At 46.3% G+C, this 16,272-nt stretch overlaps 1 protein-coding gene across 3 annotated transcripts; it reads left to right on the top strand.

The window, feature by feature from the left end:
* Positions 1–1,916: 1,916 nt before the first annotated feature.
* LOC125550642 (methionine S-methyltransferase-like) lies at positions 1,917–11,346 on the top strand. 3 transcript variants are annotated; one of them, XM_048713679.1, is made up of 12 exons: positions 1,917–2,282; positions 3,306–3,499; positions 3,892–4,098; positions 4,187–4,282; positions 4,958–5,146; positions 5,300–5,488; positions 5,566–5,802; positions 5,913–6,047; positions 6,250–6,570; positions 6,851–7,030; positions 7,353–8,339; positions 9,868–11,342. In XM_048713679.1, exons 1-12 carry the CDS (start codon positions 2,039–2,041, stop codon positions 10,168–10,170), a joined length of 3,282 nt encoding a protein of 1,093 aa, XP_048569636.1. In that variant the 5' UTR covers positions 1,917–2,038; the 3' UTR covers positions 10,171–11,342. The 3 variants fall into 3 exon arrangements, with proteins under 3 accessions (XP_048569636.1, XP_048569637.1, XP_048569638.1); XM_048713680.1 differs by having other exon boundaries at positions 1,981–2,282; positions 3,296–3,499; positions 9,868–11,345; XM_048713681.1 differs by lacking the exon at positions 1,917–2,282 and adding an exon at positions 2,909–3,219 and having other exon boundaries at positions 9,868–11,346.
* Positions 11,347–16,272: the final 4,926 nt, after the last annotated feature.

Raw genomic sequence — 16,272 nt, 5'->3', positions numbered from 1 at the left:
GTCAGTGTGCGACGACCTCAATAGGATGGTGCGTAATTTTTGGTGAGGTTCTTTTCAACGCAAAAGGAAAACGAATTGGACGGCGTGGCTGAGTATTCTGGCACATAAAATGAAGGGCGGCTTGGGGGTTCAAAGACCTTCTGACGAGGCAGGTCTTTTTAACCAAGCCCTTCTGACGAGGCAGGCGTGGAGGCTAATGATTAATCCTCACAGTTTATGTGTGCAGGTTCTCAAAGCTCGATATTATCCGGAGGGGCGGCTTGTGGATATAGTCTTCACGGGGAATGCGTCCCCTACATGGCAGGCCATTCAGTATGGCTTGGAGCTCCTCAAAAAGGGGCTTGTGTGGTGCGTCGGCGACGACAGCAGCATACAGATTTGGCGCGACCGGTGGCTCCCTACAGCCCCGACAGGCAAGCCGATCACACAACAGGGAACCTGCCGACTGCGGCGGGTCTCTGAGCTCCTGGATGCCTCTGGCGCGTGGCGCACGGAGATATTGCCGCAGTACTTCCTCCCGACGGATGTCGAGACCATCACCAACATTCGTACATTGCCTCGCATCCCTGATGACGTTATTGCATGGGCCCTGAAGAAGAACGGTATCTTCACGGTACGCTCCGCCTACCGCCTAGCCATGGATGAGCACGACCGTCCAAGGGCAATGGCATCGAGCAGGGCACCGGATAGTTGTCGCGCCATCTGGAATACCATATGGGGGTGCCCTGCTCCCCCAAAGGTACGCGTATTTGCATGGAGACTGGTGTCCAACTCTCTTGCTACTTGGGCAAATAAATTATCTCGACACCTTGAGCTTACTCATGCATGTCTTCTTTATGGAATGGAACGGGAGGATGGATTCCACGCAATGTGCAGATGCCCCCTAGCAGTGGAGTTGTGAAGGGCTATGGCACTAGATTGGCCCATCCCAGTAGCGGAGAGCATCATTAATACAGGCCCGGAATGATTGTTCTCGCTGCTGGAGCCACTTCCGGATACCACACGCATGGTTGTGCTTATGACCATGTGGCATGTGTGGTACGTGCAGAATGAAATAACCCACGGGAAGATTCCTCCACCGACCGAAGCATCCCGTAGTTTCCTCCATGGGTATATCAACTCTCTCTTATGTATCCATCAGTGGCCTCAAGGAGATATGGCGAAGGGTAAGATGGTCGTCCAGGTGGGAGTTGCTGCTAGCTCTCGCACAGTGAAGCAGAAGGAAGAGCTGCGTTGGGAGGCACCACGTGCTGGATGGACCAAGCTGAATGTTGATGGTAGCTATGTGCCGGCTACAGGCGAAGCCGGGGGCGACATGGTGCTACACTCGAAAGCAGACGAAATCATATTTACCACCTGTAGAGAGATCCGCACATGTGATAACAGCCTAGATGTTGAACTTGCGGCGTGTAGAAAAGGACTTGGGATTGCCCTACACCGCACAGACCGTTCCACTGTAGTTGAGATGGACAACACCGAAGGGGTCATGATGCTAAACGCTCGGTCTGTGGACCGCTCAGGATCGGGTGCACTCATCACAGACATCCAAAGGATGATTGCGGATGACCCTAGGGAGATTTTGATTACTGCTATTAAACGCTCGCAGACTAAAGTGAGCCATGCTCTTGCTGTATATGGTAGAAGTATGCCTCGTACTGTTGTTTGGTTGGGTTCGGTTATGAGCGACATTGTAATAAAACTGGTAGTGGCTGACTTGTCACCTTGAGTTAATAGAAATCTTTCTTTATCCCGAAAAAAAAGGGTATGTTAGAGATGCTCTAAAAACATGTTATAATCCAGTAGCATGCGGATGTCAAACCACCGGTTGACTCGAGCGACCAAACCGGGTACGCATTTTTCTGCAGTTGACCTTGACCACGGCTCGACGACAGTCCAGTCGTGTCTGCACTGTCTCACGGGGGTTTCACCTCCCCAAGCAGCCATTTTACGATTCTGCCCCTCACCTCACTCGTCCGCCACCACGATCGGCGCCGCCGCCCGCCTCCCCCTCCTCTCGGACGGAGGCCAACCAGGGCGAATGGCTGCGCCGGCGAGCGACGACGAAAGCAAGGACGTGGACGCCTTCCTGTCGTCGTGCGCGGCGTCGGGCGAGGCCGCGTATGCCGCCGCTGAGGCCGTGCTCGAGCGCCTCCAGGCCCGCGCCTCCCGCGCCGCGGCCCGACGCCTCCTCGGCGCCGTCCGCCGCCGCTTCGACGCCGGGCAGGAGCACCGCTTCCTCACCTTCCACTTCCGCGACGTCGTCGTCGACCCCCACATCCGAGGTCGCCCCCCCACCCCAGTCCTCTCCGCAAACGTATCACCTTTCGCGGAAATCGGCCGTCTGGCCGTCGAAATTATAATGGCCACGTCTATGGGTTATTGTAGTGTTTAGGTAAAGCGCGTGGGCGATTCCACTGGAGTGTCAACCATGTGGGCATGTGGCGGCCTATAAATATAATGCTGCTGATTAATGTAAGCGCTAGGTGTCCCTCGACTGCAACTGTGTGTGAGATTATGAGTGTGTAATTGCGCAGAGACTTGATCCCCCTGCTCCTTATGCAGGGAACACGTCAGTCTCGCTTGTTGAATAATTCACACTCTCTGTTTTGGACTTTTGGTGCTCATATAAAATGGAAACAATGGCACTCCGGATCTGTCTGACATAGTTTACTTGATGAGATTTATTTAACTTTTAGCGTTTGCTTCAGAATCCGGTACTGCACATAATGTGATGTGCCTCCTTGTGTGAGGCTTACTCTGTTAGTGTATCTGATCCCTAGCACTTTTTTTTACAGAGATTCCCTATATGTTGTTTAGAAATATATGGATATACTATTTATTTTTGTGGGAACAAGATTTTTTTTTGGTGACTAGTTGGAGCCAGATTTATGTGTGTGAGAAAGTGAACCAAAAACAGACACTTGTTTTTTGTTTTTGTGGGAGCTAGTTGCATTCAAAGATATGGCTTCAATGTGACCACCTTCTTTTCTTGTGGAAGTTTGATAGTCATAGAGGATCAACGGAAGTTCACATGAGATTAGCACACAGCAAGGCATTGGTCAAATGGTACTCAGAGAAATGTTTTCATGGCCTCTAAGCATCATTTTTTTTCATTCTTTTGTGTAAGCTGCAGAGTTTGGAGGTTGATGCTATCTATTTTTCTTCTTACAATTCATCTTTGGCAGAACAATCCTAACTGCAGCAATCAAACTTATTGCAGTAAGAAAAATAAATAGGGCATAGCCTACATACTTTGGAGAGTGTTACTATCAATTTTTCTCTTCTAATTTAGCAGCTGCTTCTAGGGTTCCAGCAAAGCACGAAGCTAACAATGATGGAGATACCTAGCATTTTCACTCCTGAAGATTGGTCCTTCGCTTTTTATGAGGGCCTTAATCAGCATCAAGATTCCACTTCCAGGGATAAGACGTATGGAGAGCTGGGGTGTGGCAGTGGTTGGATATCTATTGCGCTTGCAGAGAAGTTGTCCCCTTTGAAGGTGGTTTTCTCTAGTTCTGTCAATAATTTATCTTATCGTCGTTGCTACAGAAGTGGGAGCCACATCAGTTATACATTTACTTTGCTATAATGATATACCACTTTTGGTACCTCTGAGGAAAATAATATCTACCGAGCATTTATTATTCAATTTTGAGCAAGGATCTAGTCTAATACCACACATTGTTCAAACCACGCTGAGCATTGTGTCCTTTTTTCTTGAACTGAGCAGTGTGTCCTTTAAAGCAGGAAAGAGGGAAATGACATCCAATTAGATTTTGATCCGCACATGTCAGTCAATCAAATTAATTTGCAAGCAGCTAATTATTACCTTCATAGTCCAGCCGTTGTTTCTGTCAGAACCCAAGCTGAGCATTGTTTATTTCTTTGCAGGTCTATGGTCTGGATATTAACCCAAGGGCCATCAAGATTGCATGGATAAATCTATACTTGAATGCCCTAGACGACAATGGTCTCCCGGTCTATGACAGGGAGGGAAAAACATTGCTGGATAGAGTTGAATTCCATGAATCTGATCTTCTTTCATACTGTATAGATAACAAGATAGAACTTGATTGCATTGTTGGCTGCATACCACAGGTACGGTTAGTTATTACTGTATCGTGAAAGGAAATTATAGTAGACCAGAACCGAAGGAAATTGCTTACTCTCGAAATCTGCTTTTCAGATTCTTAACCCCAATCCAGAGGCAATGTCAAAGATTATGACTGAAAATTCAAGTGAGAAGTTCTTGTACTCCTTGAGCAACTACTGTGCTCTTCAGGTAAGTAGAGATATACCTTCTTCATGATTACCACTTAAGGAAAATGTATTGACATGTGTAATGTGTTGAACTTATTCCATTCAGTTTACCTAATACCAATGGCGATTTGTCTTCATGTCGATTCTCTAGCTGGAGTGAACTTATTTCTTGATTGCTCTTTGAAGTAACTACATTTTGTATATAACCAGATATAAGAAAAAAGAATGTCTTAGGAGTGTATGCTATTTCCTTGTAGGCATGTGTTGCTAGCTCTGATATAATTAAATAATTTTTATAAATAATATAGGATCTGTACTGAAAACTTGGTCCCACAAGTATCATAATCAGCTTAACACTTTAACTGGATGGTTAGGAAGGACAGGACTGGCAGTCTACATTAAAAGGGCAACTAGGCTAAATGCTGGATACTAGAATAACTCTTTTGGCAGTATTCCATGTCTGAAATTCCTCACCTCGACTTCCACCTTTTGCACAACTTCATTTTTTTGCAACATATCTCTTTTGATCCCTATAAATAGAAGTTTTTGTCAGTTGCTAAGCATTTCATCATCATTTGACATGATGCACACATAGTATTAATCAAGACAATGTTTCATATGATGGCTGAATGTTCTATTCCATTTCCCTTGTGCTTATTTGTTATGTTTGTAAACTTGTTGCATCTCTTACCTCCAGGGTTTTTTTGAGGACCAGTTTGGCCTCGGGTTGATTGCTCGGGCAGTTGAAGAAGGGATAGCTGTCATAAAGCCTATGGGTATCATGATATTCAACATAGGAGGCCGACCAGGTCAAGGTGTCTGTGAACGCCTATTTCTACGCCGTGGATTCCATATCAGTAAGCTCTGGCAAACAAAAATTATGCAGGTATCAATTTTGTGAAACCAGGAAATCTTTCCATGCCAGCATTATGTTCTGGTTTTAGTAGGGCATAGATTTTCCATTTCTCGCCTCATAGTTTCATATTACAATTTGATATTCTTGTTTGGGATCATCACCAACTAGTTGATAATTTTCCAGGCTGCCGACACTGATATTTCAGCTTTAGTTGAAATTGAACAAAACAGCCCACATCAATTTGAATTTTTTATGGACCTTGTCGGGGATCAGTCTGTCTCTGCACGCACAGCCCAGGCATACATGAAATCTGGTGGCCGTGTTTCACATGCTTTGTCTGTGTATGGCTGTCAACTTCACAAACCCATTCAGGTTCCTTCACACTCTCTTTAGATTTGTAAAGTAAACAATACAGTGATGGAAGTAGTACTAATTCAGACGATTTTCAGGTGAAGAAATTGTTTGAGATTCTTAAAGATGGGTTCAATGAAATCAGCAGCTCCCTTGATTTGTCCTTTGATAATGATTTGGTTGCTGCTGAAAAAATGGCCTTCCTAGTATACCTTGCTAGTTTTTTGAAAGAGAATAAGTCCAATCCTTGTGAGCCTCCATTTGGATGTTTAAACTTCCGGAATCTTGTTGCTGACTTTATGAAGAGCTACTACAACATCCCATTAACTTCTGATGTAAGGCTTCTTAGTTGCGTTCGCTTATACCAGAAATTCATAGGATCAACTTATTTGCCGCTTCTATCATGTGCTTCATATGATCCTCCTTTTTTTTTCTGGTGCACCAGAATGTTGCTGTATTCCCTTCTCGTGCTGTTGCCATAGAAATTTCTCTTCGACTGTTCTCACCGGCGCTTGCAATTGTGGATGAACATCTGACCAGACACTTGCCGAAACAATGGTTAACATCCTCAGCAATTGAGGTACTCCCTGTGTGTGGCCCATGCATGCATATGCAGCTTGTGAATGTAGTGCAACACCCAGTCTGTACTACTTAATGGTGCAATGTTCTTCTGCTTTTTTAAAAAAAATTGTTGACAGGAATAATGGAGAACATGCCTTTTAGGTGAAGAAAATATGATGATTCAAGAATGTTGATGTTAATGCTTCTGTTTAAAATTTCAGGGAAGAGCAGATTGTAACCATGCTAAAGACACAGTCATTGCAATTGCAGCACCACGCCAATCAGATCTGCTGATTGAGTTGATCAGGAAACTGAAGCCTCAGGTGGTTGTTACTGGCCTGGCTAAGTTTGAGGCTATCACGAGTGCTGCTCTAGTGAATATACTAAGTGCAACAAGAGATGTTGGTTCCCGGCTGTTCGTAGATATTTCAGAGCATCTGGAGTTGTCTAGCCCGCCAAACTCTAATGGTGTGTTGAAGTATCTTGCTGAGAACACCCTACCGTCGCATGCAGTTATACTCTGTGGTCTAGTAAAGGATCAGGTGCCTATAACTTTACCACATCAATTTTGTTCCATGGTGGATTGATCTCTCATGTCTCCTTTTAACTACGATTTATTATGATGAGTTAAATACCTTATGTGTCTCAACCTGACGCCCTGACCCCACTGGGGGATGTGTATATGTGATCGATGGTTGGTCTTATACATTAAAGACGATCCTACACTGTATTTGAACTTCTCTGCATTCTTACACCTACTTTAGAAACTTCCTAAATATTTTAATCTGCATGTGCTCTACCTTATTTTGGATTATTGTGCAGGTTTATTCTGATCTGGAAGTTGGTTTTGCCATATCTGAGGATGAAACTGTCTATAAGGCATTGTCACAAACTATTGAGCTATTGGAAGGACATACTTCTGTGATCAGCCAGCAATATTATGGCTGTCTTTTTCGCGAGCTACTGGCGCTCCAAATTGACAACCGGCATGCACAGCGAGAGGTAATCATGACGTAACTCCCCCAGTTTTCCACTCATCCTCATGATAATGGAAAACTGTTCTGTCTAATGGTGCCAATAGTGGACATTCCTCTCAGCATAACTCAGCCATTTAGTTGGATAACGGGTACTCAGAGTGAACAGCTAAATATATTAGTAGGATGACTGATTATGTTCCATGATGTCTAACTATGAGTAATAATAATAATATGCCCTGGTATCTATGGAATATCACACTTCAAAAGAAAGGGGGCCTATGGAATATCTTTTGACCTTAATGTTTATTTTTCGGTTAGGCTTTTGATGTTTCCTTGCTCGTTTGTAGAGACAACCTGCAGAAGTGATACCTCAGAAGATGATAGGATTTTCTAATTCAGCTATGTCAACCCTAAAAGAAGCTGAATTTTTCGTTCCTGATTCCAAGGAATCTAGTATCATTCATATGGATCTAGACCGCAGCTTCTTGCCAGTACCTTCTGTGGTGAACACTTCCATTTTTGAAAGTTTTGTTAGGCAGAACATCACGGATTCTGAAACTGATGTTCATTTCGGCATTAAAAAGCTGGTGAAATGTTGCTATGGTGGTTTCCCAGGAGACCGTTATGCTGACAGGTTAGATGGCTTTGGTATGGAAATTATCTATGGAAGCACCTGTGTTGCACTCTTCAACAAGCTTGTTCTTTGCTGCGTGCAAGAACAAGGTACCTTCTTTTTCCCTTTGGGCACCAATGGGCACTATGTCTCAGCAGCAAAGTTTATGAACGCAAACATCTCGACCATTCCAACAAATTCAGATTCAGGATTCAAGATTGAACCAATGGCTCTAAACGAAGCTCTAATCGAGGAAGAAAATTGGGCCTGGGTCTATATTTCTGGCCCTACAATTAACCCTTCTGGTTTCCTGTACAGTGACAAGGAGATACGAGATCTGCTTTCTATTTGTGCTATGCATGGAGCTAGGGTAGTGATAGATACCTCCTTCTCTGGTCTGGAGTTCCAAACCGACCGCTGGGCTTGGAGAAATTTGGAAAGATTTTCTTATAATGTTTGCTTAGATCCCCCATTCACAGCTTTTATGCTCGGAGAGCTGTCCCTTGGGCTGACTGCGACTGGCCTTGATTTTGGGTTTTTAATTTTCAATGACCTGTCCGTCGTTGAACATAATCTTGCAAACTTGAGTCAGCCACATAGCACATTGAAGTACACTTTCAGAAAGCTATTGGGTCTTAAGAACAAGAGGGATCAACACTTCTCTAATCTCATCATGGAGCAAAAGGAGACACTGAAAAATCGTGCCAACCACTTGGCAAAGGTTAGCCTTTTGTAACATTCTGAACTGCCCTCTTAAATTTGTACTCCCTTCAGATCTTAGTTTCACATAGAAAGATTGGCAGAACCTTATTAGTGTAATCTGAGTAACTTGAGTTCATGTTGGCAATCATTCCATCGAAAAATCAGTTTGATCTGTACTATTCCATAGAAATTGTAATATGCGGGCAAAAAAAAAAAACCTAGGTCGTACCTGTCCAGGGCGACTCGACCTAAACCTAGTGCTGCCCCCAATCCCCTCCCCCCCTCGCGTCGCTGCCGGAGGATGCCGCCGGGCGAAGCCCGTGTCGACGGCGGCGGCAAGGTGCTCTCTCGTGGCGACCCTAGTTCTGTGGGCGGAGGAACTCCTTGGCGGCCGCTGTGTCCCGGCCCGCGCGGGACTGGGCGAGCGGTGGCAGGCTGTGGCGGGCGGAGCTTGACAGACGGCGGCGTTCTGCGGGTCAAGCTGGTGATGGCGGCGCGGTGGCGTGCTAGGGATGATGGTCCCATCCAGATCGTGGCTGCGGCAGTGTTGGGCGGCACGGGTCACTTCCTCACCGGCTTGGTGCACGATGGTCCTTGACGCAGTGCCGGACGGATCTAGAGGGGCGGCGCGAGAGGAACCATGACAGGCTGGCGGTCGGGGGTAGCCCGGTGACTTCGGCAGCAGCGTACAGGCAGGGGGGTTCATAGGCGTGCCGCCTGGTGTCGCCGGCGGGTGTCGTTCCTGGACGCATCGTCGGTCAGAGGGCTAGATCCAGGCGGGATTGGGCCTTGCTGCCGGAGGTCTCTCCTCTCGGGGACATGCGATCCATCTCTATGCCAGTGATGTCCGCACAAAGGTGCTCCTTTGGTGGCGATCTCATGTTTCCGTGGTGGCAGTCTTGGATGGTGAGTGGTGTTGGCAATGCGCTTTGGCCATGTGGGTGGCGAGGTGCGCTGTGGTGGGTGATCAGTGGTAGTCGTGGGATCTGGAGTTCCTGGTTTGTTGTGGTGGGTCCCTGACGGGGAGGGGTTTGTGCCCTGTTCCCACGACGTGGTAGGGGGGTCGGGCTGAGCGAAAGCTTTGAGCCTTGGTGCCGGTGGCGGTAATGCCCGTGGGTGTTACGTTCCTCTTGGGGCGCCGCTTTGGTCCTCTCCTTGCCCTCCGACACTTAGGGTGAAATCCTTTGTCTACCTCGGTGGACACGGCGGCGGCGGTGCTTCATGTCGTGACCCTCTTGGGGGCGTCGCCGATGAGTGTGAGTACTATGTGCTTCTTCTCGGCGACTCGTGGAGGCATTTAGTGGTGGTTTTTAGCGGTTCTGGCTAGTTTTGTCGTTTTTTGTGTTTTGATTGGTTTCTGAGGATTTCCTCAATACCTTCGGTCGTATGGCTTTATTAATATATAAAGCCTGTTTCGAGGAGGAAATGGTAATATGCAGTTAGCTAGACATACTTTTGCACAACTGGCTGTGAGGACCTTGAATTTGCGCGTTGTAGAGTTTGCGAGGCAATTTTTGACATGCTCTTCTTTTTTATGCAATGAACAGACACTTGTGAGCTGTGGCTGGGATGTTCCTGGCTGTCATGGTGGTATCTCGATGCTGGCGAAACCGACAGCCTACATTGGCAAATCATTCAAGACTGAAGGTTTTGAAGGCACGCTCGATGGTTGCAACATCAGGGAAGCCATTCTTAGATCCACTGGACTGTGTATAAGCAGTAGTAAATGGACCGGGATACCGGACTACTGCCGGTTCAGCTTTGCTTTAGAGAGCAGCGAATTCAACCGGGCAATGGGCTGCATAACCAGGTTCAAAGAGTTTGTTCTGGGAGTCGACATGCTCACATGAAGGATAGCTAGAGTGCTTCATCATGCTCAAACAAGTGGTTACTATTCCGTTGAAAAGCGGTAATATTTTCCTTTCTACGACAAGGTTTTGGCTGGAAGATGATTCTTTTCTTTCTGGTATCCGGTGGTTATAGTTATTTCAGATTGATTGTATAATGTCTCCTTGCCGTCGGTATGATTGTTGGCACTAGTTTAGAGACTAAATCGGACTGGATCGAAAGCTTGGAGTGCAAGAAGAAGAAACAACAACTGGAGAATTGGGGAAGATTTGTGCTCAGATTGATGCTGTGTGCTACTCCAAGCTTTCTAATTAACCGAGGCATGTCTTTTCCCTTGCTGACTGCTTCGTCATAGTCCTTCACGTCCCCTTGAATCTTGTTTTTTTTTTTGGGTAGTGGAAACCATGAGTTACTTCCAACACACACACACACACACACACACACACACACCAAAAGAAGTGTCCATGCATGTAGCGCTATTTGCGTTTATTTCATTTCAAGTTGAACCACAACATGCATGCATTTTGTATACATATTACATGTAGGGTGTGGGATCACATCTGAACATGAATGCATCCTGTTACAGTGGTACAGCACGTATTTCATTTCGTGGCTATCGAACATCTAGACGAGCCACGTAACTTTCTTGCTGCACTTCTGCTTCCATGGCCAGAGCACGACGAGAACAGCATCAATCGCCTGCTGCTTGGTGTGGATCCCGATGCCGTCGTCAGGGTCGCCTAGTTTGGTGGCTTCTTTGCTCCCCTCCCACACGTCGTTGTTCTGCTTCGCCAGCAGCAGAGAGCACGATATGGCCTTCCAGTTGACCACCAGCAGAGAACGGACTTGAGAAGACTTTGCAGGGTGCACCGTGGCGCATGCATTGTAGCAGCTCCTTATATAGTGGAACTAGCTAGCTGCTCGGACCGGCGGAGGCATGCAGACTGCTCAACAGTTGCTGCATCGATGAAGCAATTCAGTTTCGATCACCTACATACTCCCACTCCGAGCTAGACACAGATGGAAGCATGGAGTAATTCCCGGCGCGGTATCCCTGCTACATATATCTGGTGCAGCTAGCGTCTTTCCATTCCATGTTAATGTCAGTAACTTGAAAGTTGATGAAACTTGGATCGTTTAGCATCTTTCCTTTCCTATGGGGAAGTTTTCACCTACTGCATGCTGGAATTTAGCAATCCAAATTCTAGCGCCTGCTGGCATAGGAGGAGGCATGCAGACTGCTCAGCAGTTGCTGCATCGGTGAAGCAATTCAGTTTCTCACTCGGCCGAGACAGATGGAAGCTAGCTACACATATTTATAGATGGAGTAGTATATAAGTATATCAGATGCAGTTAGCATCTTTCCATTGCATGATACTGCATGCATGAAGGGTGAAACTTCGATCGGTTAGCATCTTTCCTTTCCTATGGGGAAGCTGTTGGTGAGCTTAATTGCAGCACTACGCAATGCAGCTTGCTCATTTTTTCCCTAGCTACGACCCCGATTAAGGGCAGGGCAGGGCAGGGCCGGGTTCTACTGGTAAAATGATAACGGTGAAGCTTGCCCATGGACGTCGATCTATTCCCTCACCGAGAGCAGTACGTGACAACACATTTATCCGCTGCATCTCTTGGTTTAATAAGTCTACGGCTGGCTAATAGTGATACTACTCCTCTCTGTTCCAAATTATAACATGTTTGATAGAGACTGGGTTTTCTACTCCCGGGTGCACCTACACCCGCATGAACAGTACACTTGAAAAAAAATACAAATCAAAATGGGAAAATCTGAAATTTTGAGACATCAAACCAATGAAAAAAATAGCGCGCTACAGAAAATAGCGTGGCCTCTCAAAATATGCTATTAGTGTGCTATAGCGCGCTATAGCATGCTATTAGCGAGGCATTGTACATTGATTTATTTAGCTATACAATTCTCTATATGCTATAGCGTGCTATTAGCGGCGCTATAGCGCGCTACTTTTTTAGTGCATCAAACTAGATCAAAAGTTTTAGCTTCTTGCAATTCGTGACCAAATAACATTCGAGGAGCCCTCAGCAAAAATAACAAAATCTGTGTTCAAAGTTTTGTTCACTTTTCAGGAGTGATTTTTTTTTGCTGGGGCTCCTCAAATGTTATTTGTTCATGAAATTTTACGGAAAGCTAAAACTTTTGATCTTGTTTGATGTCATTTTTTTTGCATTTTTTGCATTTTGTTTTATATTTTTTTCAAGTGTACTGTTCATGCGGGTGTAGGTGCACCCAGGAGCAGCCACACCTTTCTCCTCAAGTAGCATGGGTGAGAAGTGGATGGAATTGATCGATTTGATGGGGTCTAAATGAGGAGTAGCTCAAGATATTTTCCTCCAGCGCTTGGAGCCGAACCAAAGCGAATCGAAAAACGCCTACAAATTATGTGGGAATCAATTGACAGAATGTTCAAAAATCTAAAGAGGGATAAAATCTGGCATATATTTTGGTTAAATAGGGTAAGATGGATGAATTTCGCTTAAATGGGATAATCCCTGTCAAAAAAGACGAAAGGAGGGGTAAACATTGGAACTAACTCTTTTTTTTTTTAATCTGGAACCATGCATTCCATTACTCAACGTGCCAAGCTAAGTCGCTGGCAACATGAACTTGGGCGGAGGTAGGAACATCACCCGACCATACGGTGGGGGGGTGCATGCACCATCTTCGATACAGCGCAATAGCGTCCGCTACCTTATTACTTGCCCGTGGGCAATGATTAATGTGAAAGAAAATAAAGTTTGACGAAACAAAAGACTTAAGTTCTCTAAAGAGCACTCCATTGGGGGACAGATCATAAGTTGACGACTTGATCGCCTGGACCAAAAGTGTAGTATCTGTTCCTAGTGCCAAGTTCATGCGCTCTATGTATTGCTTGGACACATGCCTCAACCTCTGTATGCAGCACATCATGTGCGTGCTCTATACCACCAGCTCCCGCAACGATCACGTAGCCCCAACCACCTGATCCATTGCCACTGTTATAGCTGCCATCGGTATTAATCTTGTGGTAGTCCTGCGGTGGTTTACACAATATCTCCGTATTTTGCTTGGGCTGCTACTTACTACCAAAGTACTGCAAGAACCCCCTTTCTTTACTCATTATCTGCCAAACAAGACTGTCTATATCGATCTTTCTTGTTTCTTCTCTGAACGTATTTCTCGCATTCCACCATGACCAACAAAGAGCTACACACCTGGCCTTCTGTTCTTCACTGCCTTGTAGAAGAAATTGGATTGTTTCTGTAGGACTGTGCAGCTGCTCACACATCAGACGTACATCCTCCATCCCTACAGCACGCCATAGTTGCCTAACGTGCTTATATTTGAAAAACGTGTGGCAACCATCTTCATCCTGCCGCTGGCAAACTGGGCATAAGCTGTCAATATCCATACCCCGACGCCAAAGATTCATTCATACTGGCATATTATTGTGCGCCACCCTTCACAGAAATTGATGCACTTTCATCGGACATGGTGCTTGCCAAATAATCTTCCAATCAAAATTACTGCTAGTTCCAGCCACTGTTACCTTGCTCACCATTTTGCACTTTCTCCATCTGACGGCATAGCTTGTACGCCGATTTGACTGTAAAACAGCCTCGTCCATCACGATGCCACGCCCATGTGTCGCCCATATCCTCCCGAAGAGGCAATGCAATGATAAGTGTTGCGTCCGGAGCCCAGAAAAGTGACCGAATCAACTGTTCGTCCCAAGAACCCGTAATTGGATTGATAAGTTCATCTGTCGTCGGCAGCCCCAGATATTTGCACAGCTACAAGCTCTTGTGGACAAGGTAGGAGACGAGCTCCCTCTCTGGAAGGCGGCTATGCTTTCGAGGAGTGGGCGGTTGCTGCTCATTCAATCTGTCTTGTGTGCAATCCCGGTGCACTCTATGATGGCCCTAGACCTGCCGGCAAAAACGATTGCAGCTCTCGTCAAGATATGTCGTGCCTTCCTTTGGTGTGGTAAGGAAGAAGCGAATGGTGGCAACTGCTCTGTAGCTTGGGAATCTGTATGCAAACCTAAATGGGCGGGTGGCCTCGGAATCCCCAACCTGCAATGGTTGAACAAATCCCTCCAGGCCAGGTGGCCGTGGTTGCAGAAGTATGACAAAGACAGGCCCTGGAGCGAATTTCAAATCAAGGTACCCAAAGAATCTCTGGCACTTGTGGATGCGGCAGTGAACATCTCTGTGGGAGACGGGACATCCATCTTCTTCTGGGAAGATAAGTGGCTTCTCGGGTGTCGGGTACGCGATCTGGCCCCTCTCATCTACGCCAAGATCTCACCTAGAATCAAAAGATCGAAAACGGTGGCGCGCACACTTCAGAACAACAATTGGGTGGGGGACATCGGTCCGGACCTCCAACCTGCTGCTCTGCTTCAATTCTTCGAGCTCTGGGATCGTGTGGCTACGGTGCAGACGACGGTTGGGCGAACAAGACGTGATTTCGTGGAGCTGGGAAAGCAACAGCAAATTCTCTGTGCGATCAGCTTATGCCACCAAATTAATGGGGCTTGAGGTGTCACCAACGGCGGCCTTCACCTGGGGATCCCAGGCACCCCTACGATGCCGCTTCTTCGCCTGGCTCGCGCTCAAGAACAGGTGTTGAACTTCCGACCGACTCGCCAGTAGAGGCCTTCCACATCAAGACTCGTGCCCGCTATGTGGTCAGGCCGACGAATCCATCAACCACCTGTTGCTGGATTGTGTGTTCGCTAGGAAAATTTGGCACTGGACTACTGGGGTCACGGGCAGGTTTGCTTTTGTACCGCTTGGAAACGAAGACCTCAGCTCATGGTGCATCAGGCAAGACCTACTGGATCCAAACCGAAAAACTACAAGAGCAACCTCTCTTCTCGTCCTTTGGATGCTCTGGAAGCACAGGAACGACGTGGTGTTCAATGGTATAACACCATCAGTACCTCTCCTCAAGCAGCAGATCATGGATGAAGGGGAGGCCTGGACCAAGATAGGCTTGTTTGGCAAATTGGCCCAAAATGCAGAGGTAGTTAGGTGGGCAGCTCCGGGCTATTAGTTTTCTCGTTTTCTTGGTAGTGTCGGAAATGCCGGCATGTAAATACACCGTGTACATTGGTTACTTCGGGGTTCTGCCCCCTCTTCTTTAATGAATGATACGCATGCTCGTGCATATTCGAGAAAAAAAAGTTCATCTGTCATAGTGACATGAGCGTTTCCCGTTGCGTAAATGGTCTTCTGTCCCATTTCCTTGGCAGCCATGGGTCTTCCCAAATTTTCACAGTCGTACCATCACCCACCCGTTTGATTACCCCATTTTTCACAACCTCCAAACCTTTTTTTTCAAAACGGAACCTCCAAACCTTTTAGAATACTACGCCAGGTATATGACATACCCCTCTTTTGTCCAGCTTGCATTATATCAGAACCCGGGTTGTACTTTGCCTTCAGCACTCATCCACAGAGAGAGTCTGGATTTTCCAAAAGCCGCCAAGCTTGTTTAGCTAACATCACTAGGTTGAAAGTATGCAGATCTTTGTATCCAAGCCCCCCCCCCTTCTTAGGGAGCGTGAGTTTTTCAACCAAGAGCCATTGAAATACCGGCATATCATGGCGGTCATATCTTCACAAAGCCCCTTGGTGAGATCAAATACTATCATTGCAAAAGTAGGGATAGCTTGACCGCAAGCTTTGATAAGAATCTCCTTCCCGGCTTTACTTAGTAGTTTTTCTTCCCACCTTTGGATACGTTGCCAGATCCTATATCTTTCAAATATGTGAAGAGTTTCCTCCTTGATTGTCCAACATATACATGCAACCCTAAGTATCTTTCATTCCATGTTTCTCTAGCAAGCCCCAGTTGATCCATCATACTCTTCCGTGCTGCTGAGATAGTATTCTTACTGAAGATAATTGCTGACTTGTCCGCATTTATTGTTTGCCCCGAGCAGTTCTCATACAAATTCAGTATATTTTGCAAATGAAGTGCACTCTCTTCCGAGGCTTTCAGAAGAATCAACGAGTCATCTGCAAACACTGGGTGATTAAAACTCGGTGTGTTCCTGCATACTTTCACTCCTTCTAGCAGA

This window comes from Triticum urartu, chromosome 4 (assembly GCF_003073215.2).
Source record: "Triticum urartu cultivar G1812 chromosome 4, Tu2.1, whole genome shotgun sequence".
NCBI lineage: Eukaryota > Viridiplantae > Streptophyta > Magnoliopsida > Poales > Poaceae > Triticum > Triticum urartu.
Note: the sequence above shows the minus strand (reverse complement) of the source record. Positions and strands in the feature narration are given on the sequence as shown.